This window comes from Callithrix jacchus, chromosome 12, assembly GCF_049354715.1.
Source record: "Callithrix jacchus isolate 240 chromosome 12, calJac240_pri, whole genome shotgun sequence".
NCBI classification, from domain to species: Eukaryota; Metazoa; Chordata; class Mammalia; order Primates; family Cebidae; genus Callithrix; species Callithrix jacchus.
In genome coordinates, this window is record NC_133513.1 from 87,462,846 (window position 1) to 87,489,918 (window position 27,073).

General features: G+C 37.7%; 1 protein-coding gene across 1 annotated transcript in view; it reads left to right on the forward strand.

The window, feature by feature from the left end:
* Positions 1-27,073, forward strand: part of CYP2C18 (cytochrome P450 2C18) — a 55,307-nt gene that overhangs the window by 24,294 nt on the left and 3,940 nt on the right. The window contains exons 6-7 of the mRNA XM_002756460.7: positions 16,886-17,027; positions 20,174-20,361. Coding sequence (XP_002756506.4) covers positions 16,886-17,027; positions 20,174-20,361 — 330 coding nt within the window. The remainder of the gene's footprint in view (positions 1-16,885; positions 17,028-20,173; positions 20,362-27,073) is intronic.

Below are 27,073 nucleotides of genomic sequence, written 5' to 3' on the forward strand. Positions count from 1 at the left end.
AGAAGTTCAGAGGTGTGTGGTGGCAAAGAGATGGAAAAGGGAGGCCTAAACTGACTGGAACCAAAAGTAAATTTGGACAAATAATGGAATTGGAGGTGGCATACAGAGTTTTGATTTGATCAGGTGTATGTGTGAGCCCTAACAAGAGTGGGATGCAGATAATTACTAGAGAAAGTAATCCTAGGAGTTGTGTAGAAAGATATGTACAATGAGAATGGAGGTCAAAGACTTGCTATAAGACTTTTCATATCTTTGAAGTGCAGCTTGTTGAAAGTGTGGGCTACATAAACAGATTCTGAAATAAAATCAAGTTGTCCCTTTTGTCATATTGCCAAAAATCTATAGATATTAGTTTTCAGTTAGAGGATCAGATGGGAGCCAAATGATAGGGGCTGTGTGGGAAATTTCAGTAATAAGATCAGATATTCTCTTTGATAACTTTAATTGAGGAGGGAAAGATTCAGATTATGAATTTTAATAGTGGTAGAGTCAATTTGGAAACTGCGTGAGAAGGGTAATATAGATGCCCTCAGGACACTTATATAGGTGCAAAGTACTCTTTGAACTGAGAAGAGGCCCAATCTAGAACAAACTGAAAAGAGTTAACTCTAGAGAAGAAAATACTTCCTCTGAGGCCACCATTATTTTATTGAACCATTTCATAGCAGTGGGTGGAAATTCAGAATCAGTCAGTAGGTGAAAATGGCACAGAGTCAAAGAGGCTAATGAAGGTGAAATTGCCCATGTAATGTCAGCAGGACTGCTCAAATAGTGTGCTCTGGATGGAGTGAAGTGAAGAAGATAAGATAGTTTGAGGAAACTGGAGAAGGGAAGAAGCAAGTTATTCCTACTCTCCACCTTCTCTGCTGCTAGGTCAATGGTTCTGGTCTAATTAATTTGATAATCTCATTAAAATATGGATACTTTACCAGAAAAATGAACCTATATAAGTTCTCCAGTTTTGTACACATTTAGAGGGGTTTCCTTATGCTATGAAGCCTCTCTGTTAATTCCAGGTTAAGGAGAATTGTAAAATCTCTGGTATTTCAGTGACCAGTGGCTATGTCCTCATTACTATATTTAAAAAGTGCATTGTTCCTTTTTAGAATCTAGTTTATTTTTATAACATTTTTATTGAGTTTAATTCATATATTGTACCCTCATACATTTTAAATACAATTCAATAGTTTTAGTATTTTTCACAGAGCTGTGCAGCCACCACCACGATCAATTTCACAACATTTCCATCACCCCAAAAAGGCAACCATATGCTTAACTGTCACCCCATACTGGGGTGGCTCTAGGCAACACTAATATACTTTGTCTCTATAGATTTGTTATTCTAGACATTTCATATAAATGAAATTACACAGTACGTGGTCTTTTGTGTTTGGCTTCTGCCACTTAGCACAGTGTTTTCAAGGTTCATTGATGTAGCATATATCAGTACCTCATTCCTTTATATTTGTTGAATAATATTTGGGTGTGGATATATCATATTTTATATTTCCATTCATTGGTTGATGGTTTGATTGTTTCTATTTTGATTGTTGCTATTTTGGCTATTATAAAAAATGCTGGTATGGACATTTCTGTATAAGTTTTTGTATATAGATATGTTTTTATTTCCCTTGGGCATATACTTGGCTGTGGAACTGCTAGATCATACAGCAACTCTATGCCTAATCTTTGGAGACTAGATCAAAGACCTACATGTAAGAGGTAAAAATATAAAACTCTTAGAAGAAAACCTAGGCTTGAAATTTGCTGTACCCTTTTGTATTCTCATTACAGTGTTTTGAGGGTACCGCTTCCTCCACACTTGCTAATGCTTCTTATCTGTTTTTTGATTCCAGCCATCCCAGTGGGGGTGAGGTGGGTCCATGTGGTTGGTTTGCATTTTCCTGACACCAAATAGTATTTTCTTGTGGTTATTGGTCATTTGTATATCTCTTTGGAGAAAAGCATATTCAGATCTTTTGCCCATTTTTAAATTAGGTTATCATATATTTTAAATTAGTGGGATGGAAAAGTTTTTACATATTCTAGATATGTCTTTTATCAGGTGTAATTTAAAGATATTTTCTCCCATTTTGTCAAATGTCTTTCACTTTAATAGTGTCTTTTGAGGCCGGGCGCGGTGGCTCAAGCCTGTAATCCCAGCACTTTGGGAGGCGAGGTGGGTGGATCACGAGGTCAAAAGATCGAGACCATCCTGGTCAACATGGTGAAACCCCGTCTCTACTAAAAATACAAAAAAAATTAGCTGGGCATGGTGGCGCATGCCTGTAATCCCAGCTATGCAGGAGGCTGAGGCCGGAGAATTGCCTGAAACCAGGAGGCAGAGGTTGCGGTGAACCGAAATCACGCCATTGCACTCCAGCCTGGGTGACAAGAGCAAAACTCTGTCTCAAAAAAAAAAAAAAGAAAAATAGTGTCTTTTGAAATACAAGTTTTTAATTTTTGTGAAATCCAATTTATTTATTTATTTGGTTGGTTGCTTGCAATTTTCTTATCATATTTAAGAAATGATTCCTTAGTCTAATATCACAAAGATTCACCCCAAGTTTTCTTTTAATAGTTTAATAATTTTAACTCCTTTTTTAAAAATTATGCATCTTGTTTATTTATTTATTTTTTATTGCATTTTAGGTTTTGGGGTATATGTGAAGAACATGCAAGATAGTTGCATAGGTACACATGTGGCAGTGTGATTTGTTGCCTTCCTCCCCTTCACCTATATCTGGCATTTCTCCCCATGCTAACTCTCCCCAACTCCCCACCCCCCACTGTTCCCCCAATAGACCCCAGTGTGTAGTGCTTCCCTCCCTGTGACCGTGTGTTCTCATTGTTTAACACCCTCCTATGAGTGAGAACATGCGGTATTTCATTTTCTGTTCTTGTGTCAGTTTGCTGAGAATGATGGTCTCCAGGTTCATCCATGTCCCTATAAAGGACACAAACTCATCGTTTTTGATTGCTGCATAATATTCTATGGTGTATATGTGCCACATTTTCCCTGTCCAGTCTATCATCAATGGACATTTGGGTTGGTTCCAGGTCTTTGCTATTGTAAACAGTGCTGCAGTGAACATTTATGTGCATGTGTCCTTATAATAGAACGATTCATAATCCTTTGGATACATACCCAGTAATGGGATTGCTGGGTCAAATGGAATTTCTATTTCTAGGTCCTTGAGGAATCGCCACACCGTCTTCTACAATGGTTGAACTAACTTACACTCCCACCAGCAGTGTAAAAGTGTTCCTTTTTCTCCACATCCTCTCCAGCATCTGTTGTCTCCAGATTTTTTAATGATCGCCATTCTAACTGGCGTGAGATGGTATCTCAGTGTGGTTTTGATTTGCATTTCTCTAATGACCAGTGATGATGAGCATTTTTTTATGTTTGTTGGCCTCATGTATGTCTTCTTTTGTAAAGTGTCTGTTCATATCCTTTGCCCACTTTTGAATGGGCTTTTTTCCTGTAAATCTGTTTGAGTTCTTTGTAAATTCTGGATATCAGCCCTTTGTCAGATGGGTAAACTGCAAAATTTTTTTCCCATTCTGTTGGTTGCCAATTCACTCTAATGACTGTTTCTTTTGCCGTGCAGAAGCTGTGGAGTTTGATTAGGTCCCATTTGTCTATTTTGGCTTTTGTTGCCGATGCTTTTGGTTTTTTGATCATGAAGTCCTTGCCTACTCCTATGTCCTGAATGGTTTTGCCTAGATTTTCTTCTAGGGTTTTTATGGTGTTAGGTCTTATGTTTAAGTCTTTAATCCATCTGGAGTTAATTTTAGTGTAAGTTGTCAGGAAGGGGTCCAGTTTCTGCTTTCTGCACATAGCTAGCCAGTTTTCCCAACACCATTTATTAAACAGGGAATTCTTTCCCTATTGCTTGTTTTTGTCAGGTTTGTCAAAGATTGGATGGCTGTAGATAAGTCGTGTTGCCTCTGCGGCCTCTGTTCTGTTCCATTGGTCTATATCTCTGTTTTGATACCAGTACCATGCTGTTTTGATTACTGTAGCCTTGTAGTATACTTTGAAGTCCAGTAGTGTGATGTCTCCCACTGTGTTCTTTTTGCTTAGAATTGACTTGGCTATGCGGGCTCTCTTTTGGTTCCATATGAAGTTTGAGGTGTTTTTTTCCAGTTCTGTGAAGAAGGTCATTGGTAGCTTGATGGGGATAGCGTTGATTCTGTAAATTACTTTGGGCAGTATGGCCATTTTCACGATATTGATTCTTTCTAACCATGAACATGGAATGTTTCTCCATCTGTTTGTGTCCTCTCTTATTTTGTTGAGCAGTGGCTTGTAGTTTTCCTTTATGTTCATTGTTAGTTGTATTTCTAGGTGTTTTATTCTTTTTGTGGCAATTGTGAATGGCAGTTCATTCTTGATTTGGTTCTGTTTAAGTTGGTTATTGGTGTATAGGAATGCTTGTAATTTTTGCACATTGATTTTGTATCCTGAGACTTTGCTGAAGTTGCTTATCAGTTTCAGGAGATTTTGGGCTGTGACGATGGGGTCTTCTAGATATACAATCATATTGTCTGCAAATAGAGACAACTTGGCTTCCTCCTTTCCTATTTGAATACCTTTATTTCTTTTTCTTCCCGATTGCTCTGGCTAGAACTTCCAGTACTGTATTGAATAGGCGTGGTGAGAGAGGGCATCCTTGTCTAGGGCCAGATTTCAAAGGGAATGCTTCCAGTTTTTGCCCATTTAGTATGATATTGGCCGTTGATTTGTCATAAATAGCTTTAATTATTTCGAGATACGTTTTGTCAATACCTAGTTTATCGAGGGTTGTTAGCATAAAGGGCTGATGAATTTTGTCAAAGGGCTTCTCTGCATCAATTGAGATAATTATGTGGTTTTTGTCTTTGATTCTGTTTATGTGGTGAATTACCTTTATAGACTTGTGTATATTGAACCAGCTTTGCATCCCAGGGATGAATCCTACTTGATCATGGTGGATAAGCTTTTTGATGTGCTGTTGCAATCAGCTTGTCAGTATTTTGTTGAAGATTTTTGCATCTATGTTCATCATGGATATTGGCCTGAAGTTTTCTTTTCTTGTTGAGTCTCTGCCAGGTTTTGGTATCAGGATGATGTTGGTCTCATAAAATGATTTGGGAAGGGTGCCCTTTTTTCGGATTATTTGAAATAGTTTAAGGAATGGTACCAGCTCTTCTTTGTGTATCTGGTAGAATTCGGCTGTGAACCGATCTGGACCTTGGATTTTTTTGTGTGGTGGGCTCTTAATTGCTTCCTCAACTTCAGATCTTGTTATTGGTCTATTAAGGGTTTCGACTTCTTCCTGGTTTAGGCTTGGGAGGATACAAGTGTCCAGGAATTTATCCATTTCTTCCAGGTTTACTAGTTTATGTCCATAGAGTTGTTTGTAATAATATCTGATGACAGTTTGAATTTCTGTGGAATCTGTGGTGATATCCCATTTATCATTTTTTATTGTGTCTATTTGGTTATTCTCTCTCTTCTTTTTTATTAATCTGGCTAGTGGTCTATTTTGTTGATCTTTTCGATAAACCAGCTCCTGGATTTATTAATTTTTTGAAGGGTTTTTTGTGTCTCTATTTCCTTTAGGTCTGCTCTGATCTTAGTTATTTCTTGTCTTCTGCTGGGTTTTGAATTTTTTTGATCTTGCTCCTCTAGCTCTTTCAATTTTGATGATAGGGTGTCAATTTTGAATCTCTCCTTTCTTCTCATGTGGGTACTTATTGCTATATATTTTTCTCTAGAGAGTGCTTCAAATGTGTCCCAGAGATTCTGGTATGTTGTGTCTTCGTTCTCGTTGGTTTTGAAGAACTTCTTTATGTCTGCCCTCACTTTGTTGTTTATCCAGTCAACATTCCAGAGCCAGTTGTTCAGTTTCCATGAAACTGTGTGGTTCTGAGTTACTTTCTGAATTCTGAGTTCTAATTTGATTGCACTGTGGTCTGAGAGACTGTTTGTTATCCTTTCCATTTTTTTTGCATTTGCTGAGGAGCAATTTACTTCCAATTATGTGGTCAATTTTAGAATAGGTGTGATGTGGTGCTGAGAAGAATGTATATTCTGTGGATTTGGGGTGGAGAGTTCTGTAAATGTCTGTCAGGTTTGCTTGTTCCAGGTCTGAGTTCAAGTCCTGGATATCCTTGTTAATTTTCTGTCTGGTCAATCTGTCTAATATTGACAGTGGAGTGTTAATGTCTCCCACTATTATTTTGTGGAAGTCTAAGTCTTTTTGTAAGTGGTTAAGAACTTGCCTTATATATCTGGGTGCTCCTGTATTGGGTCCATATATATTTAGGATTGTTAGCTCTTCTTGTTATATTGATCCTTTTACCATTATGTAATGTCCTTCTTTGTCTCTTTTGATCTTTGTTGGTTTAAAGTCTATTTTATCAGAGATGAGAATTGCAACTCCTGCTTTTTTTTGCACTCCATTTGCTTGGTAAATCTTCCTCCATCCCTTTATTTTTAGCCTTTGTGTATTCTTGCATGTGAGATGCGTTTCCTGGATACCCAAACGATGGGTTTTGGCTTTTTATCCAATTTGCCATTCTGTGTCTTTTGATTGGTGCATTTAACCCATTTACATTTAGAGTTAATATTGTTATGTGTGAATTTTATACTGCCATTTTTATGCTAGCTGGCTGTTGTGCCCATTAGTTGATGCGGATTCTTCATTTTGTTTATGCTCTTAATCATTTGGTATGTTTTTGGAGTGGCTGGTACTGGTTGTTCCTTTCTATGTGTAGTGCCTCTTTCAGGAGCTCTTGTAAAGCAGGCCTGGTGGTGAGAAAATCTCTGAGTACTTGCTTGTTTGCAAAGGATTTTATTTTTCTTCTACTTAGGAAGCTTAGTTTGGCTGGATATGAAATTCTGGGTTGAAAGTTTTTTTCTTTAAGGATGTTGAATATTGGCCCCCAGTCTCTTCTGTCTTGTAGGGTTTCTGTTGAGAGATCTGCTGTGAGTCTGATGGGCTTTCCTTTGTGATTAACCTAACCTTTCTCTCTGGCTGCCCTTAGCATTCTCTCCTCCATTTCAACCCTGGTAAATCTGACGATTATGTGCCTTGGGTTGCTCTTCTTGAGGAATATCTTTGTGGTGTTCTCTGTATTTCCTGGACTTGAATATTGACCTGCCTTGCTAGGTTGGGGAAGTTTTCCTGGATAATATCCTGAAGAGTATTTTCCAGCTTGGATTCATTCTCTTCGTCACATTCAGGTACATCTATCAAATATAGATTAGGTCTTTTCACATAGTCCCATATTTCTTGGAGACTTTGTTCATTCCTTTTTACACTTTTTTCTCTAATCTTGCCTTCTTGTTTTATTTCATTGAGTTGATCTTCAACCTCTGATATCCTTTCTTCTGCTTGGTCGGTTTGGCTGTTGAAACTTGTGCATGCTTCATGAAGTTCCTGTCTTGTGTTTTTCAGATCTATCAATTCACTTATATTCCTTTCTAAGTTGTCCATTCTTGTTAGCATTTAATCAAATCTTTTTTCAAGGTTCTTAGTTTCTTTGCATTGAGTTAGATCATGTTCTTTTAGTTCACAGAAGTTTCTCATTACCCACCTTTTGAAGTCTGATTCTGTCTTTTCATCACACTCATTCTTCATCCAGTCTTGTCCTCTTGTTGGTGAGGAGTTGTGATCCCTAGGAGGAGAAGAGGTGTTCTGGTTTCAGGTGTTTTTCTTCTTTTTGTGCTGGTTTCTTCTTATCTTTGTGGATTTATCCACCTGTCGTCTTTGTAGTTGCTGATTTTCAGATTGGGTCTCTGAGTGGACGTCCAGTTTGTTGATGATGAAGTTATTTCTGTTTCTTAGTTTTTCTTCTAACAGTCTGGCCCTTCTGCTAGAGAACTGCTGAGGTCCACTCCAGGCTTTGCTTGCCTGGGGATCACTGGTAGCAGTTGCAGAACAGTAAGGGTTGCTACCAGTTTCTTCTTCTGCTATCTTTGTCCCAGAATGATACCCACCAAATGTCAGTCTGAGCTCTCCTTTATGAGGTGACTCTTTAGATATACCAGTGTCAGGGAGCTGTTTGAGGAGACAGTCTGTCCTTTATAGGAGCTCAAGTGCTGAGTTGTGAACTCTGTTGTTCATTCAGAGCTGCTTGGCAGGTACATTTAAGTCCACTGCAGCAGAACTCATAATCCCCCCTCCTTTTTTTTTCCCAGGTGCTCTGTCCTGGGGAGTTAGGGCTTTATTTATGAGTTTCCATTGTGCTGCTGCCTTTTTTTTTCCAGTGCTTCCCTGCCCAGCAAGGAGGCAGCCTAGTCACTGTCTGCCTACAGAGGCTTTGCTGAGCTGCTGTGGGCTCTGCCCTGCTGCCGTGTGAACTTCCCTGCAGTCCTGTTTATATGGGTGTGGTTAGAACTGCCTCAGCAATGGTAGCCCATCTCTAATGGCACACTCTGCCTGTAATGGCAGGTTGCCTCAGCAATGGCGGACTACCTCCAAAGGGGTGGAGTGCCTTGGTAATGATAGACACCCTTCCCCCACAGAGTTGGACCATCCCAGGTTCAGCTGTGCTTGCCGTGAAACTCTCAACCAAGAGTGTTTCCAATTGCTGTTTTTTTTTTTTTTTGGGGGGGGGATGGGACCCGCCGAGCCTGATCACCTGGCTCCCTGCCTCAGAGCCTTTTTTTTTTTTTTTTAAAGTTGAACAGTTGACTCTCTCCCTGGTGTTCCAGTCACCAGCTGAAAAGGCACCGGGATCTGTGTGATTTCCCGTGCGGCGACCCACTGAGCCAGTTGAAACAATGGCGCTGAGTTTCATGGCACGTTTTTGTCTGGGAATCTCCTGGCCTTGCTCCCTGTTTCAGTCCCTGTTTAATCAGATGAATGGGTGACTCTGCCTTCCTGGAGCTCCAATTGCCAGCTTAAAAGGGCAATCAGACCAGTGTATTTTGTACGGAGAACCGCTGCATCGGGGCACTGGCAAAACAGCTGCTCTGGCCAAAACAGCCATGCTGGCGACCCGTGAGGCTCCTCTGCCTGGGAATCTCCTGATCTGTGGGCAATAAAAATCCATCCGGAAATGCAGCGTCCACTCCCCCTCTGCACTTTCACTGGGAGCTGTAATCCTGAGCTCCTCCTAAAAGGCCATCTTGGATCTTCTCCCAATAATTTTAACTCTTACATGTAGGTCCAAGATTGACTCTGAGTCCATTTTTGCTATAGTGTGAGGTATGGGTACAACTTCATTCTTTGCATGTGCATATTCAGTTGTCCTAGTACCATTTGTTGAAAAGACTATTCATTCCCCATTGAGTGATCTTGGTATATTTATTGAAAATCAGTTGACTATAAACACGAGGATTTATTTTTAGATTCTCAATTCTATTTCATTGATATATATAGCTTTCTCTATGCCAGTATAACAGTCATTTTTTAAAATTTTTTTGAGAGAACATCTCACTCTGATTGCCTAGGCTGGAGTGTAGTGACATGATCTTGGTTCACTGCAGCCTCTACCTCCTGCGCTCAGGTGATTCCCCCACCTCAGCCTCCTGAGTAGCTGGGATTACAGGCGTGTGCCACCACACCCAGCTAATTTATTGTATTTTTAGTAGAGACAAGATTTTGCTATTTTGCCCAGGCTGGTCTCCAACTCCTGGTCTCAAGCCATCTGCCTGCCCTGGCCTCCCAGATTACTGGGATTGCAGGAGTGAGCCATGCACCCAGATGAGGGTAACTTTTATGTGAGTTTTGAAATTGGAAAGTGTCAGTTTTCCAGTTTTGTTCTTTCCCAAGATTGTTTTGGTTCTTAGCTATTTTGATTATGTAATGTTCCATATGAATTTTATGGTAATTTTGTCAATTTCTATTAAAAAGATAGCAAATATTTTGATATGGATCACTTTGAATCTGCAGATCAATTTGGAAAGTAATGCATTTTAACAATATTAAGTCTTCCAATAGATGAACATGGTATGTTTTTCCATTTATTTAGGTCTTCTTTAATTTCTTCTAACAATGTTTTGTATCAGCTAGCTTAATTTTGATAGGCTATTTGTACATAACCACTGATTTTTCAAATTCATTTAAACAGAAGGGAATATTAGTGTTGGTTGATAAGCTTAGAAAACTGTGTGAAGTTGTTACCAATGGACATGATTACCTTTGTCTAGCAAGTACACCTGTTGAGAGGGTCAGGTTTGTCTTAGTGCAGTTGATTACATATTAGGCATGTGGAAATTATAACAGCCTTATTAAATTAATGCTATTCTAGAGGATTTAATAGGAAGAAAGTTTTTTTTAAATGTTAATTACTCCCTGTAGTCAATATTTTAAACTGTCCCATAGTTATGGTCAATTTTTTGTCACATATTTTCCTCATCTTACACCAGTGTTAGTTGCCTTTGAAGTGCTTTGTTCTTCCACTCTCCATTTTATTATTAATGGCAAAAACTGCAATGACTTTTTCACCAACCTAAGACCTCAATTCATTCAATCCCTTTTCCTAAGCATCTTTATTGCCCATACTCTCTCCTTCATCCTGTATAGGTGGTTAATGTCCAAACTCTTTGTCTTCATGTCTGCAATGTCTCTTCAATTTCTATACTCTTATTCATTCCAGTGCTTCTTTGAATTCATTCAGTTCTTTGTCCTAAGCATCTCCATTGCCCTTACTCTGTCCTTCATCCTGTATAGGTGGTTAATGTCTAAACTCTCTGTCTTCATGTCTGCATTGCCTATTCAATTTCTATATTTTTATTCATTCCTGTGCTTGTTTCCTAGGTCAAGTTGTCTATTACCTCACATCTGGAATGCAATAGTGGCTGGCCCCATCTTGTCTTTGTCAATCAGTTCTCTTTCTCCATATCTTGTATGTGCTACCATGTTTTGCACATTTCCAAGTTCATAATGAGTCTGCAGGCAATATTAACAATATTAAGTCTAACTAAATTCTTTTTTTTTCTTTTCAGTTTGCTCTATTACCTAGGCTGGAATGCAGTGGCATGATTGTGACTCACTGTAGCTTCACCTCCTGAACTCAAGTGATCCTCCCACCTCAGCTTGCCTAGTAGATGGGACTGCAAGTGCATACCACCTTGCCCAGATAATTAGAAAAAAAATTTTCTAGTGATAGGGTCATACTGTGTTTGTCCAGGCTGGTTTGGACCTTCTGAACTCAAGCAATCCTCCTGCCTCAGCCTTCCACAGTGCTGGGATTAAAGGCATGAGCCACTGTGTCCAGTCTAGATTACTTATAATTCCTAATACAGTGTAAATGCCATGTAAATGATTGTTATACTGTATTTTTTTAGGGAATAATAACAAGATAAAGAAGTCTGTACCATGTTCAGTACACTTTTTTTTCTGAATTTTTTCTTTTCTTTTTTCTTAGAAGCAGAATCTTGCCCCATTGCCCAGGCTGGTGTGCAGTGGTGTGATCACAGATCACTGCAGCTTCCAACTCCTGGGCTCAAGCAATTCCTCTACCTCAGTCTCCTAAGTAGCTGGGACCACAGGTGCACACCACCATGCCCAACTAATTTTGTTTTCATGTAGAGATAGGGTCTTTCTATGTCACCTAGGCTGGGCTTGAACTTCTGGGTTCAAGCAATCCTCCCATCTTGGCCTCCCAAAGTGCTAGGATTACAGGCATGAGCCACCTCACCTGGTCTCTTTTTCCAGTTTTTGTTGATTTAAGGTTGGTTGAATCCATGAATGTGGAATCCACGGATAGGAAGGTGAATTTTCCTCTATTATTAGCTATATTTAGCTTGCTGTGCAATTTATTATTTTTTAAAAGAGATCAGATTTACTCCACTATTCTAACTGAGGCTTTATACCCTTTGACTATCATCTCCTTTTTTCTCCCAACTCCCCAAGCTCTCTGGTAATCATTCTACTCTCTGCTTCTTTGAGTTTAGTTGTTTTAGATTCCACATGTAAGTGAGAATATATGGCATTTGTTTTTCTGTTCCTGACATGATTTATTTAATTTAGCATAGTGGTCTCCACTTCCATCCATGTTGTCACAAATAACAGAATTTCTTCATTTTAAGGTTGAATGATATTCCATTGCATATATATATCAAATTTTCTTTATCCATTTATCTACTAATTGACACTTAGACTGGTTCTATATATTAGTTATTGTGAATAGTGCTGCAATTTACATGGGAGTGCAGACATCTCTTTGGCATACTGATTTCAAATCTCTTGGGTAAATGCCTATAAGCTGAATTACTGAATCATATCGTAATTCTATTTTGTTTTTTGGAGGAACCTTTATATTGTTTTCTATAATGGTTGCACTAATTTACATTTCCATCAACAGTGCACAGGTGTTCCCCTTTTCCACATCTTCACTGACACTTATTTTTTTCTCTTTGATAATAGCCATTCTAACAGATATGAGGTGATAGTTCATTGTGTTTTTAATTTGTACCTTTCTAATGATTAGTGATGTTGAGGATCTTTTTCCTGTGTCTCTTAGTCATTCATGTCTTCTTTTTTTTGGAGAGAGAGTCTCGCTCTGTCACCAGGAGCCAGGCTGGAGTCCATGGTATGATCTTGGATTACTGCAACCTCTGCCTCCCTGGTTCAAACAATTCTCCTGCCTCAGCCTCCCAAGTAGCTGGGACTATAGGCGCGTGCCACCATGCCCAGCTAATTTTTGTATTTTTTTAGTAGAGACAGGCTTTCACCATGTTGGCCAGTACGGTCTTGATCTCTTGACCTTGCGATCTGCCTGCCTCAGCCTCCCAAAGTGCTGGGATTACAGGAGTGAGCCACCACACCTGGCCCATATGTCTTCTTTTTACAAATGTTCATTGAGGTTCTTTGCCCATTTCTTAATTGGATTATTTGTTTTCTTTCTATGGAGTTAAGTTCCATATACATATAGTTGTGTTTTTTTGGCTTTTTTTGATACTGAGTCTCACTCTGTTGCCCAGGCTAGAGTGCAGTGGTTCGATCTCAGCTCACTTCAACTTTTGCCTCTGGGGTTCAAGCAATTCTCCTGCCTCAGTCTCCTGAGTAGTTGGGATTAGAGGTGTGTGCCACCACACATGGCTAATTTTTGTATTTTTAGTAGAGATGAGGTTCTATCATGTTATCCAGGCTGGTCTCTAACTCCTGACCTCAGGTTATCCACCTGCCTTGGCCTCCAAAAGTGCTGGGGGTACAGGTGTGAGCCACCGCACCCGACCCTCTTATATACTTTGGATATTAATCCCTTATCAGATATATGGCTTACAAATACTTCTCCCAATCCATAATTTATCTCTTCATTATGTTGTTTCCTTTGCTGTGCAGAGGCTTTTTAGTTCGACATAATCCCATTTGTCTATCTTTGCTTTTGCTGCTTCTGCTTTTGGGGTAAGATCTAAACAATTATGGCCAGACCAATGTCATGTAGTTTTTCCTCAATCTTTTCTTCTGGTAGTTTACAGTTTCTGGTCTTATGTTTAAGTCTTTGATCCATGTTGAGTTGCTTGAGTATATGGTGTGAGATAAGTGTTCGATTTTATTCTTAGAATATGTATATCTAGTTTTCTCACCATTTATTTAAGAAACTATCTCTTTTCCATTGCATATTTTTGGCACCTTTGTCTAAAATCAATTGACCGTAGTTGCATGGGTTCTTTTCTGACTCTCTATTTTATTCTGTTGGTTGATGTATCTATTTTTTATGCCAGTAACATGCTGTTTTAAATACTCTTAATTTGTAGTATAACTTGAAATCAGGTAATGTGATGCCTCCAGCTTTGTTCTTTCTGCTTATGATTCCCTTGGTTATTTGGGTATTTTTGTGGTTCTATATGAATGTTTTTGGGATGACTTCTATATCTATGAGAGATAACATTGAAATTTTGATAGGGATTACAATGAAATTATAAATTGCCTTGGATAGTATGGACATTTTAACAATATCAACTCTTCCAATCCATGTATATGGTATCTTTTTTTAATTTGTGTCTTCTTACTTTTTTTTTTTTTTAGATGGAGTCTCACTCTGTTGCCAGGCTGGAGTACAGTGACACAATCTTGATTCACTGCAACCTCTGCCTTCTGGGTTCAAGCAATTCTCCTGCCTCAACCTTCTGAGTAGCTGGAACTACAGATGTGTGCCCAGCTAATTTTTTAGTAGAAATGGGGTATTACCATGTTGGCCAGGATAGTCTTGATCTCTTGACCTCGTGATCTGCCTGTCTCAGCCTCCCGAAGTCCTGAAATTATAGGCATGAGCCATTGTGGCCAACCGTCTTCATTTTTAAATTAATGTTTTATATTTTTGGTGCCTTTCACTTTTTTGGTTAAATTTGCTTTTAAATACTTTATTTATTTGATGCTATTGTAGATGGGATTGTTTTTAAAATTCCTTTTTTATTAATTTTTATTTTATTTACTTTTTTGAGATGGAGTCTTGGTCTGTCGCCAGGCTGGAGTGCAGTGGTGCAATCTTGGCTCACTGCAACCTCCCCCTCCCAGTTTCAAGCCATTCTTCGGCCTCAGCCTCCCGAGTAGCTGGGACTACAGGTACGCACCATCATGCCCAGCTATTTTTTTTGTATTTTTAGTAAAGACCGGGTTTCACCATGTTGGCCAGGATGGTCTCTATCTCTTGACCTCCTGATCCTCCCACCTTGGCCTCCCAAAGTGCTGGGATTACAGGCGTGAGCCACTGCACCCAGCCAAAAATTTTTTTATATCATTTGTTGTTAGTGTATAGAAACACTGCCAATTTTTGTTTGTGTTTCTAATTTTTGTGTGTGTGCCAATTTTTGTGTGTTGATTTTGTATCTTGCAACATTACTGAATTTAATTATTAGTTCTAAGAGTTTTTTGGTGATATCTTTAAGGTTTTCTATATATAAGATCATGCCATTAGCAAACAGACAATTTTAATTCTTTTCTTCTTTGGATAACTTTCATTTATTTTTCTTGTCTAATTGCTCTTGCTAGTACTTCCTGTATTATGTTGAATTAAAGTAGTGAGAGTGGGCATCTATATCTTTTCTCTGATCTCTTTCCTTCGAATTTCCACTACTGAGTATAAGGTTAGCTGTGCACTTGTCATATATGGCCTTTTTTGTGTTGAGGATAGTTAGAAGTTCCACTGTCAGCAGCAGCCATTTGCAGAACATGCTACTAAGTCTCGTCTAGGAAGAAACTTGGACTTTTGAGTTTTATCCCTTTCTCTGCTCTGATCCCAGAGAATAAAATCTCTGGAAGTGCTTGTGAACCAATATAAATACTGGTACTTTTTTCAGTGGTCTAGAGAGAGACTCCTTTATACTTCGTCCTCTCTGCTCCCAGATTTGGCAAGTTAAGTGCATAGCTGTGGGGAATCTTAGAGTTGGGTGTTAATGTGTGGTCTAAACCCTCATTTCCTCAGGGAGAAGCTGGGTGTTGGGGATTCCTTCTCAATTGTATGGTGTAGTGCCTGGGTCAGGTTGGTGCTGTAGCTTTTTCTTGCCAGTATATGGATATTTTCTTTGTTGCCCAGTACATAGAAGTCTTTCAACTTGTTTCAGACTTTCTCTCAGAGGAAATTGATATGCGAATAGATGTTTATTTCATATATCCTTGGGTGTCAGGAGAGACTGGAGCCTCCTATTCTGCAATGTTGCTGATGTGACACTGAGAATTGCAAATCTTTGATTCTGACTTATAATGTATTTGTGTCCCTAATTTACTTATTTCTATTTCTATCAATTAAGATTGTGTGTATACAAACAAGAAAAAAACAATTAACATGGCTTAAACCAATAATGTGTTGATTTATTTCACATACAGGGTGTCATGTTGGGCAGTGCAGAACTAGTACTGTAGCTCTGAAGCATCCTAGAACCAGGTAGCTGCCATTCTTGATCCCACACTTAGAACATGAACCTTCATCTTCATTATTTTTTTTTTTTTTTTTGAGACAGGATCTCTCATTGTCACCCAAGCTGGAGTATAGTGGTATGATCATGGTTCACTGCAGTCTTGACCTCCTGGGCCATGTGATTCTCTGTGTCAGCCTCTTATGTAGCCAGGACCACAGATATGTGCCATTCACCTGGTTTATTTTTTGTTTTTGTTTTTTGGTTTTTTTTTGAAAAGGAGTCTCGCTCTATCACCCAGGATGGAGTGAGTGCAGTGATGCAATCTCGGCTCACTGCAACCTCCGCTTCCTGGGTTGCAGGAAGTGATTCTCATACCTCAGCCTCCTGAGTAGCTGAGATTACAGGCACATGCCCTCACACTGGCTAATTTTTGTGTTTTTATTAGAGATGAGGTTTTACCATGTTGCCCAGGCTGGTCTTGAACTCCTGCCTCCAGATGACCTACCTGTCTCAGCGTCCCAAACTGCTGGGATTACAGGCATGGGCCACCACACCTGGCCAATTAAAAAAATTTTTTTTGAGACAGAAGGTCTCACTTGTGCCCAGGCTGGTGTCAAACTCCTGGGCTCAAGTGATCCTTGTGCCTTGGCATCCCAAAGTGTTGAGATTATAGGCATGAGCCACCACAGCTGGTCTTGTTGTGATTCTTAAATACTCATGTTCCAAGGTGATGTCTGTACCACTTTACCTTCATATATGTGTTTTGAGTAAAAAGGAGAGAGAGAAAGTACCATCAGCAGATTCCTGCTTATATGTCATAGACAGGAAATATGTTACATGACTAACAGAGTTCCAAGAGATACTGGGAAATGTAATTTTTAGGCAAGCCATGGATAAGCGGGAATGGAAAATGAAGTATTTTATATTCTCTGCCACACTGTGCAGTTGTTGTAGTTTTAATACTCCACTCTCTAATTTCCAAATTTCCCTATCTTTAGAACAACCTGAGCTATTTTGGAATTTTGGGAATTTAATATGCTGGCAAACTATCAAATAATTAAATGATGAAATAATTTTTAGGAAAAGCACAATCAACAGTCTGAATTTACTATTGAAAACTTGATAGCCACTGTAACTGATGTGTTTGGAGCTGGAACAGAGACAACAAGCACCACTTTGAGATTTGGACTCCTGCTCCTGCTAAAGTACCCAGAGGTCACAGGTATGATGATGTATGGTGAGCAGGGTGATTTTCAGAAATGATGTTGGAAAGACATTGCTATTGTTCTACATCTTGTTTCTCTTAGAGAAGCTTCATTATTGAAATTTCCATGCCATTGGCTGTAAGTTGTCTAAATATGATGAAAGGATAAGAATGAGACAAATTTGCACAATAGGAATTGTGACTAAGAGAAGTGAAAAGAGTGTAATCAGCAGCAAACGTGGCAAAGCCCTGGATTTTAGTGACAAAATACTCTGAATAAAGTGTCTAGATTTCATTGGAGAGGATTTGTAGCAGGCACAGACATCACAAATTGGTCTAGGATTGTATGTTGGTTTTCTTAAGAACAGACCACTTTGTTGCAGTTTCTTTTTTGAAATGAATAGAAATTATATTTCACTAAAAGGCATGTTTACAAAATTCAATTTTCCACTAGAACAGACCACTTTGAGAGATAGGTATGCTTTTTTTTTTTTTGACACGGAGTCTAGCTCTGTCACCCAGGCTGGTGTGCAGTGGCTAGATCTTGGCTCACTGCAACCTCTGCCTGCCAGATTCAAGTGATTCTCCTTCCTCAGCCTTCCAAGTAGCTGGTACTACAGGTGTGTGCCACCATGTCCAACTAATTTTTGTATTTTTAGGAGAGATGGAGTTTCACGATGCTGGCCAGGCTGGTCTTGAACTCTTGACCTTCTGATCTGCCTGCCTTAGCCTCCCAAAATGCTGGAATTACAGGTATGAGCCACTGTTCCTGGCCAGTAAATTTCTATTTTTATAGACTTAGGGGTACAAGTACAATTGTGTTCATGAATATATTTCATAGTGGTGAAGTCTGGGTTTTTAATGTAACCATCGCTTGAGTAGTGTACGTTGTACCACTAGGTAGCATTTCATCCCTTACCTCCCTCCCACCCTCTCACCTTTTGGAATCTCCAGTGTCTTTTATTCCACTCTGTATGTCTATGTCTCTGTGTACTCATTGTTTAGCTCCCACTTATAAGAGAGAACATGTGGTTTTTGCCTTTCTATTTTGAGCCTTTTCACTTAGGATAATGGCCTCCATTTCCATCCATGTTGCTACAAAAGACATGATTTTATTCTTTTACATGGCTGAGTAGTAGTGCATGGTGTGTGTGTGTACGTGTGTGCGTGAGACACACCATAGAGTACTAGATGCAGATTTTTACACTCCACACATATGATTTTAATCCAATCATCTGTTGATGGATGCTTAGGTTGATTTTATGAATTTGCCTTTGTGAATAGTGCTGCAGTAAAAATATGAATGCAGATGTCTTTTTGATAAAATGATTTATTTTACTTTGAATAGATACCCAGTAGTGGGATTGCTGGATCAAAGGGTAGTTCTATTTTTAATTCTTTAAGAAATACTATTTATTGAAGTGTATAATGAATATTCTAGAAATTTGATGAGATAGCCTGAGAAAATCTGCATAGTCTCGCAAGTATTTTAAATGCTTAGGTTTATAGTAAAGCTATATGCTATTTAAGCACAAAATTGTGCCTAAGGGAATTTTATTATCAAAATCTGCATCTAGAAAAATGGTACTTGTTAATATTTTTTCTTAGGGTCAATAGTTTTATTTTTTACAAGCAACTCTTTTTCTTCAAATTTTGTATTTATTTATCTATAAGCAGATTCTGGTTCCACATAGCATATTAACCACATACTTGTTTTTCTGGGGTCAGAATCACATTGAAATGATGATAAATTTATTACAAATGAGAATTGTTTTTGTTACAGTTAGAATAGAGGAGTACAGGAAACAACCATCAAGTCTGTATTAAAGTTCTGAGACACATAGAGCAGATAGAAGGATGATAACCAATTTGGCAGGGAGATTGAAGTTGCAACCTAAGGGTCATAAGAATTTGTGTTGTGATAGTCCCTATAAGGCTGAGTATTCAAAAGAACAAAGACCCAAAGAACATAGAGGTAGAATGATGCAAAAACAGAAAATTCTCCCTGTCTACATTCTCTCTACAACTCCTTTTGTCAATTAATTGTTTTTCCTCACAGAAGAGGGAGATTCACTCTCTAGAGAAACCGAACCTGAGAGGCTCACTCATGGACAACAGACAGAGACCGGGAAAGAGTGAGGGGTTAGGTAAAAGTCCACTTGAATTCTAAGGCCTTTGGCTCCTTTCTCCATCTTGTTCCTGAAATTCAGCAGCCAGATGTAAACTCTGGAGAACAAGTAGTAGCATCAGTGAAAAGACCTCGATTTTTCACCATTTAGATAGAAAATTTTTACCAAATGTCCAGCAAAGTAAATGAAATGAAAATATTCATCCAAGACACCAGGCCATGGAATTTTAGAACATCAGAGTTAAAGGGAAAGTCATAAAAACATTCAGAGATAAATTAGGTCACATATAAAGGATCAGGAATCAAAATGGCATTAGAATTGTCAAGAGCAGCTGTTACCTTGTGTATTTATAGATAATATTTTCAGACCTGCAAGCTGGCAAAAAAAATTGTACCCTCTGTGTTTAGTTTTTTAGACAGATATTGGAGGATATTTTCCACCCAAATGTCTGAAGCCAAGTCAGAGAAGTTGGCTGCTAGGACTAGGAGATCTCATGTAGGAGGATGGAAGTGTTAGGGAGGCTGCTGGACACCAGGCATAGAAAACAAATGCCTTAGAATGCACCCAATGGATAATGGAGGTGTAAGGGAAGACATCAAGAACAAAGAGAATTTGATTGGTTACTTGTTTTTTTTTTACTTGTTTTAATCTGCTAGTAGATCTATATGTATGGTTTTAAAACATTATGTATTATTCTGATATAACAATTTGATTTTTTTCTTTCTGCAAAGACAGTAATTTCTTGAGATTACAATGTACTATTTATATTTTGAAGCAATTTATCATTTATATTTGTACTGATTCTGTATGCTAATATATAGGCGGTTACAAATTTATCTTAATGCTTAGCTTGTAGGAGAGTTAGATGTATCTATAATGTAGTAATTTCCTCTAAGTCTAGGTTTACTTTCAGTCCTATAATTTAAGTTAATAGTGATGTTGGGACCCCTTTATCATGCTTCATGTAACCTGAATTGCTACAACAAATATGCCATTTTTCTCCTTTTTCATCATTTCTTATTTATGTCTTATCAGCTAAAGTCCAGGAAGAGATAGAACGTGTGGCTGGCAGAAACCGGAGCCCTTGCATGCAGGACAGGAGCCACATGCCTTACACGGATGCTGTGGTGCATGAGATCCAGAGATACATTGACCTCATTCCTACTAACCTGCCCCATGCAGTGACCTGTGATGTTAAATTCAGAAACTACCTCATCCCCAAGGTAAGCTTGTTTCTCCTGCACTACACCTCCATGCTCTCAAAGTCCCTAAATTCATAGTATGGTCCCAATCCCCTAACAGCACGCAATGAGAGAAGTGTGAAAGTCATATTTGAGGCAGCTTGATGGACTCTGCTGTTTGCATTCCAGTTTGGGCCTATGAAGGTTTATAACAGGTCTTGGTATCTGGCAGTGTATGTCTTCCAAATTTGTTCTGCTGCTTTAATAATTTTTTTTGTGACTATTCTCAGGTTTTTACATTTCCAAATAAATGTTTAAAGTATCATTTTGTCAATTTCCCAAAACACTGTGCTGGTATTTTTATCATGGTGACATTAAATCTTCAGATCAATTTAGAAATAATTGAAGTCCTGACATGTTGAATCTCTCAATTCATGGATATGATTATACTCTTAATTTATTTGGGCTTTCTTCTATTTTGTCAGTAATGTTTTGTTTTCAGTTCAGTGGCTTTCACATATATTTTTTTCTGAAATAAATGATACTTTGATGTATTTGTAAGTTGTGTATATAATATATAATATAAATATATATAATATGAAATAAACATATATAGTATTTAAAGAACTATATTTTCAAAATGGATTCTTGCTATGTTGCCTAGATTGAGCTCCTGGGCTCAAGTAATCCTCCCGCCTCATCTTCCTGAATAGTTGGGATTAGAGATATGTGCCACTGCACCTGACTTTTAAATAGTATACTTAAAAAAAATGCCTTTCCATGTTTTTCTGGTATCTGGAAATGTAATTGACTTTATTATTTTGATGAGCTTACATCAAGCACATTTACTTAGTATTGCTAATTTTTTGTTTGTAAATATATTTATAGTTCCTATGTATTCTGTGATCTATTTTAATATTTATTTCTTATTTTTAATTCTTATAACTCAATTTTCTCTTTATTGCTTTATTTCACTGTTTAGGGCAGTGTTGAATAAATAGTGATAGTCAGCATCCTTGTTTCATATATGATGTTCAGCATGGGTGGAGGTTTAACATCTCACCAGTGAGAGTGATGTTTTATGTATATTTTGCCATTAAAAAAATCAGATTAGAGAAGCTTGCCTTCTTCTGTTTTGATGATTTTTTTTGGTCATGAATGTGTATACAATTTGATCAAGTGGAGTCTCTGCATCAATTGATATGGCCATATATTTTGGTCTTCCTATATATATACACATATAATGTGTTAATTAAAATACACAGAAATGCACACACACAGACATACACAGCTGCGTTTTTATTTGCTATATTTTTTCAGGATGTTTGAATTTACATTTATAGAGACATTGGTTTGCAATTTTTCTTCTTCAAAATTTTGTCAGATTTCTGATACTGAGGAAATGTTGGCTTTATAAAATGAGGAAGATAATGTTCCCTACTGTGTTTATTTTTATAACCTTTTCTCCCTTCTCTATTCTTGTGCTCACTTAGTTCTGTCTTTGGAGTGACGCATAAGTTTTGGTTAAGTGCCAGTTATGACATATGAAAAAATGCAGCCAAAGCAATCAGGCAAGAAAAAGAAATAAAGGATATTCAGTTAGGAAAGGAGGAAGTCAAATGGTCTCTATTTGCAGACAACATGACTGTATATTTAGAAGACCCCATCATCTCCATCCAAAATCTGCTTAAACTGATAAGCAACTTCAGCAAAGTCTTAGGATACAAAATCAATGTGCAGAAATCACAAGCATTCCTATACACCAATAACAGACTTAAACAGAGCCAAATCAAGAACGAACTGCCATTCATAATTGCTACAAAGAGAATAAAATACCTAGGAATACAACTAACAAAGGATGTAAAGGACCTCTTCAAGGAGAACTATGAATCACTGCTCAACAAAATAAAAGAGGACACAAACAGGTGGAGAAACATTCCATGCTCATGGTTAGGAAGAATACTATCGTGAAAATGGCCATACTGCCCAAAGTAATTGATAGATTCAGTGCTATCCCCATCAAGCTACCTATGACCCTCTTTACAGAACTGGAAAAAACCACCTTAAACTTCATATGGAACCAAAAGAGAGCACACATAGCCAAGTCAATTCTAAGCAAAAAGAACAAAGCTGGAGGCATCACACTACCTGACTTCAAACTATACTACAAGCCTACAGCAATCAAAGCAGCATGATACTGGTACCAAAACAGAAATGTAGACCAATGAAACAGAACAGAGGCCTTGGAGGCAATGCCACACATCTACAGCCATCTGATCTTTGACAAACCTGACAAAAACAAGCAATGGGGAAAGGATTCCCTGTTCAATAAATGGTGTTGGGAAAACTGGCTAGCCATGTGCAGAAAGGAGAAACTGGACCCCTTCCTGACACTTTACCCTAAAAATAACTCCAGATGGATTAAAGACTTAAACATAAGACCTACCACCATAAAAACCCTAGAAGAAAACCTATGCAAACCATTCAGGACATAGGCATAGGCACAGACTTCATGATTAAAACACCAAAAGCATTGGCAACAAAAGCTAAAATAGACAAATGGGATCTAATTAAACTCCAGAGCTTCTGCACAGCAAAAGAAACAATCATTAGAGTGAATCAGCAACCAATAGAATGGGAAAAAATTTTTGCAATCTACCCATCTAACAAAGGGCTAATATCCAGAATCTACAAAGAACTAAAACAGATTTACAAGATAAAAACAAACTCATTTCAAAAGTGGGCCAAGGATATGAACAGATACTTTTCAAAAGAAGATATTTATGAGGCCAGGAAACATATGAAAAAATACTCATAATCACTGGTCATTAGAGAAATGCAAATCAAACTTGCATTGAGATACTATCTCACTCCAGTTAGAATAGCAATCATTAGAGGTACCTATTGAGCACCTGAAGTGTGATGAATGCAACTAAAGAACAGAATTTAAAATGTTATTTACTTGTAATTACTTTAAATTTAAATACAAATAACCATGGATCATTCATTGCTACCATGCTAGACAACACATATCTAATTTTTAAATTTTCTGTAATACAGGGTTAGAAATCTCATTCTCAATTATGCAATTCTAAAAGCCTGAATAGCTAAAAACAATTTAAGTTGGGTATAATTTAGTTTAGCTAAACCTTTACTTGAATGGAATGAATGTATTTATATTCTTTCTTTATCATATTTTGCATAAATATTAATGTCGTGCTAAAGAAAAGGCCAGGCATGGAGGCTCACACTTGTAATCCCAGCACTTTGGGAGGCCAAAGTGGAAGGATCACTTGCACCCAGGAGCTGGAGACCAGCCTGGGCAACATAGTGAAACCCTACCTCTACAAAAAATAAAAAAATTAGCCAGGCACAGTGGCATGCTCCTGTAGTCTCAGCTACTCAGGAGGCTGAAGCTGGAGGATTCCTGGAGTCCATGAGGTTGAGGCTGCTGTGAGCTATGGCCATTCCACTGCACTCCAGCTTGTGCAACAGAGCAAGACCCTGTCTCAAAAAAAAAAAAAAAAAAAAAAAAAAAGAAATATCAATATATTCAGTTATATGGTATCTCCCCACTCCCACACTGGGAGTATTATAAAATCTATAACAACTACATCATAACATCTTTCTAGAATGAATATATGTGTGTATAGATATATAGTATACATATAATATGTGGAAATGTATATACATCTACATTTTAATCTATACATTTATCCATCATCTAAATACCTATGTAATCTAATCTGTCACATTTAACACCTAACTACTTCAGTATATAATTCCCAAGAACAAAGACTTTCTCCTGCATAATAATAACAACATTCACACTCAAGGAATTATTATCAATACATTAATATTATCTAATATCTTATAATTTGTTTCCCAGTTATACAAAAATATCTCTTATAGCTTTTTTTTGGTGGAATTTCTGTAGTCCTGTCAAGGAACAAGCTTTTAATTTGGTTATCTTGTTCTGTTAGTCCTCCTTTGTCACAAACGGTTTCTTTTAGTTTGTTTCACTTTAATACATTGATAGTTTTGAAGAGTCCAGTCCTCTTGTTATGTAAAACATTGCTCAGTCTAGTTTTGTATGAATGTTTTCTTGACAATTAGATTCAAGTTATGTGTTTTTGGCAAGAAATTTACATACATGATGTCATATATGTGCCATTGCATCACATGTGCAGTCCACACTTTGTAAGGGTGTGTCTGCTAGGTCTCTCCATTGTTGGGGTTCTGTTTTTCATATGTAGTTAATAAAAAAAAGGCATAGTACTATAAGACCTTGTGAATATTAGTTTCCCCAAAATTTTACCCAGTAGTTTTAAAGTTAATTGATGATCCTTGCCTGAATCTATGGTCCTAGATGAATGGCTGCAGAAATGATTATTTTTCTACTTTTCTCATTCCTTCTGTGTTTTTTTTAGGTTGAATTCATCTATAATGAAGAGTTCCCTCACATATTTTAATTAAAAGAAACATATAGTATTTTTGTGATCAAACTCCTCAATAGATTTTAGTGTACTTGTTGATATCATCTCAGAAGTTATTTTCAATTAGATCAGACCTTCATCGAAAACAACTCTATGAATAGATTCCAAATTCTTCTGACTCTTTAAGAGCCAGCAGAGACTGCTATTTAAAAACCATCATCTGGAAGTCCTAGCCAGAGCAATCTGACAAGAGAAAGAAAGAAACAGTATTCAAGTGGGAATAGAAGAAATCAAACTATCTCTCTTCACCGAAGATATGCTTCTACACCTAGAAACCCCCAAAGACTCTGCCAAAAGGGCCCCTGGAAGTGATAAATGACTTCAGTAAAGTTTCAGGATACAAAATAAACGTACAAAAATCAATAGCATTTTTATATATCAGTAACATTCAAGCTGAGAGCCAAATCAAGAACACAACCCTATTTACAACAGCCACAAAAAATTAAATGACTAGGAATACATCTAACCAAAGAGGTGAAAGATCTCTATAAGGAAAAGTACAAACACTGCTGAAAGAAATCATAGATGACACTAATGGAAAAACATTCCATTCTCATGGATTGAAAGAATCAATATCGTTAAAATGGCTATACTGCCCAAAGCAATTACAGATTCCATGCTATTCCTATCAGACTACCAGTGTTTCTTCTAAAATTCATATGGAAACAAAAAGCCCAAACAGCCAAGGCAAACCTAAGCAAAAAGAACAAAGCTGGAGACTTCAAACTAAGCTATTAGGCTACAGTAACCAAAGTAGCATGGTACTGGTACAAAAACAGACACACAGACCAATGGAACAGAATAGAGAACCCAGAAATAAAGCTGCATACCTACAGCCCTCTGATCTTTGACAAAGCTGATAAAAAATGGGCAATGGGGAAAGACTCCCTATTCATAAATGAGATGGCAGGCTAGCCATATGCAGAAAGAAACTGGACCCCTTCCTTTCACCATATGCAAGTATGAGCTCAAGATGAATTAAAGTTTTAAGACATCAAACTAAAAGAATTTCAGAAGAAAACCTAGAAACATTATTCTGGACATTGGCCTTGGGAAAGAATTTATGACTAAGTCCTCAAAAGCAATCACAATGAAAAAAAAATCAGTATGTTAAGTAAAATAGACATGTTAATTTAGTTAAAAATTAAACTAAAGATCTTCTGCATAACAAAAGAAACTATTAACAAAGTAAACAGACAACCCACAGAATGGGAGGAAATATTTGCAAACTATGCATCCAACGTCTAATATCCTATAAGGTTATTAAACAATTGAACAAACAAAAAACAATGCCATTAAAAAGTGGGCAAAAGACATGAACAAACACTTATCAAGAGACATACAAGTGGCCAATAAACATATGAAAAAATTCTTCACATCACTAATCATCGGAGAAATTCAAATTAAAACCAAAAAAGAGATACCATCTCACATCAGTTGGAATGGCTGTGATTAAAAAGTCAAAAAACAACGGATGCTGGCAAGGCTGTGGAGAAAAGGGAATAATTAATAGGCCCCTGGTGGGAATGCAAATTAGTTCACCTACTGTGGAAAGCAGTTTCAATGTTTCTCAAAGAACTTAAAACAAACTACCATTTGATCTAGCAATCCCATTATATTTCCAAAAGAAAATAAATTATTTTACCAAAAAGACACATGCACTTTTATATTCATTATAACACAATTCACAATGGCAAAGGATTGGAATCAACCTAATGCCCATCAACAGTGGACTAGATAAAGAAAATGGGGCACAAATACACCAGAAAACACTATGCAGCCATAAAAAAAATGAAATTTTATTCTTTGCAGCAACATAGATGCAGCTAGAGGCCATTATCACAAGTGAATTAATGCAGGAACAGAAAACTAAATATTTTATGTTCTCACTTACAAGGGGGAGTTAAACATTGGTATTCATGGACATAAAGATGGCAACAAAAGACACTGGGGACTACTAGAATGAGGGCTGGATGGGAGGAATGGTTGAAAAACTACCTGTTGGATACTGTGCTCTCTACTTGGGTGATGGAATTATTTGTACCCCAAACCTCGGCATCACACAATATACCCATGTAACAGTTCTGCAGAAAAAATCAACAAAGAAAAAACAAAAAATCCCAGTAATCCATGTGTGAGATGTGTGAAAACCGAAGTGATGAAATACAGCAGTAAGTGGGGATGTACGCCAGGGTCCAAGCTTGATGATAAACATGAGATTCAGAAGGCTGCCCTAGAATACGCAAAGGCTCAGGACT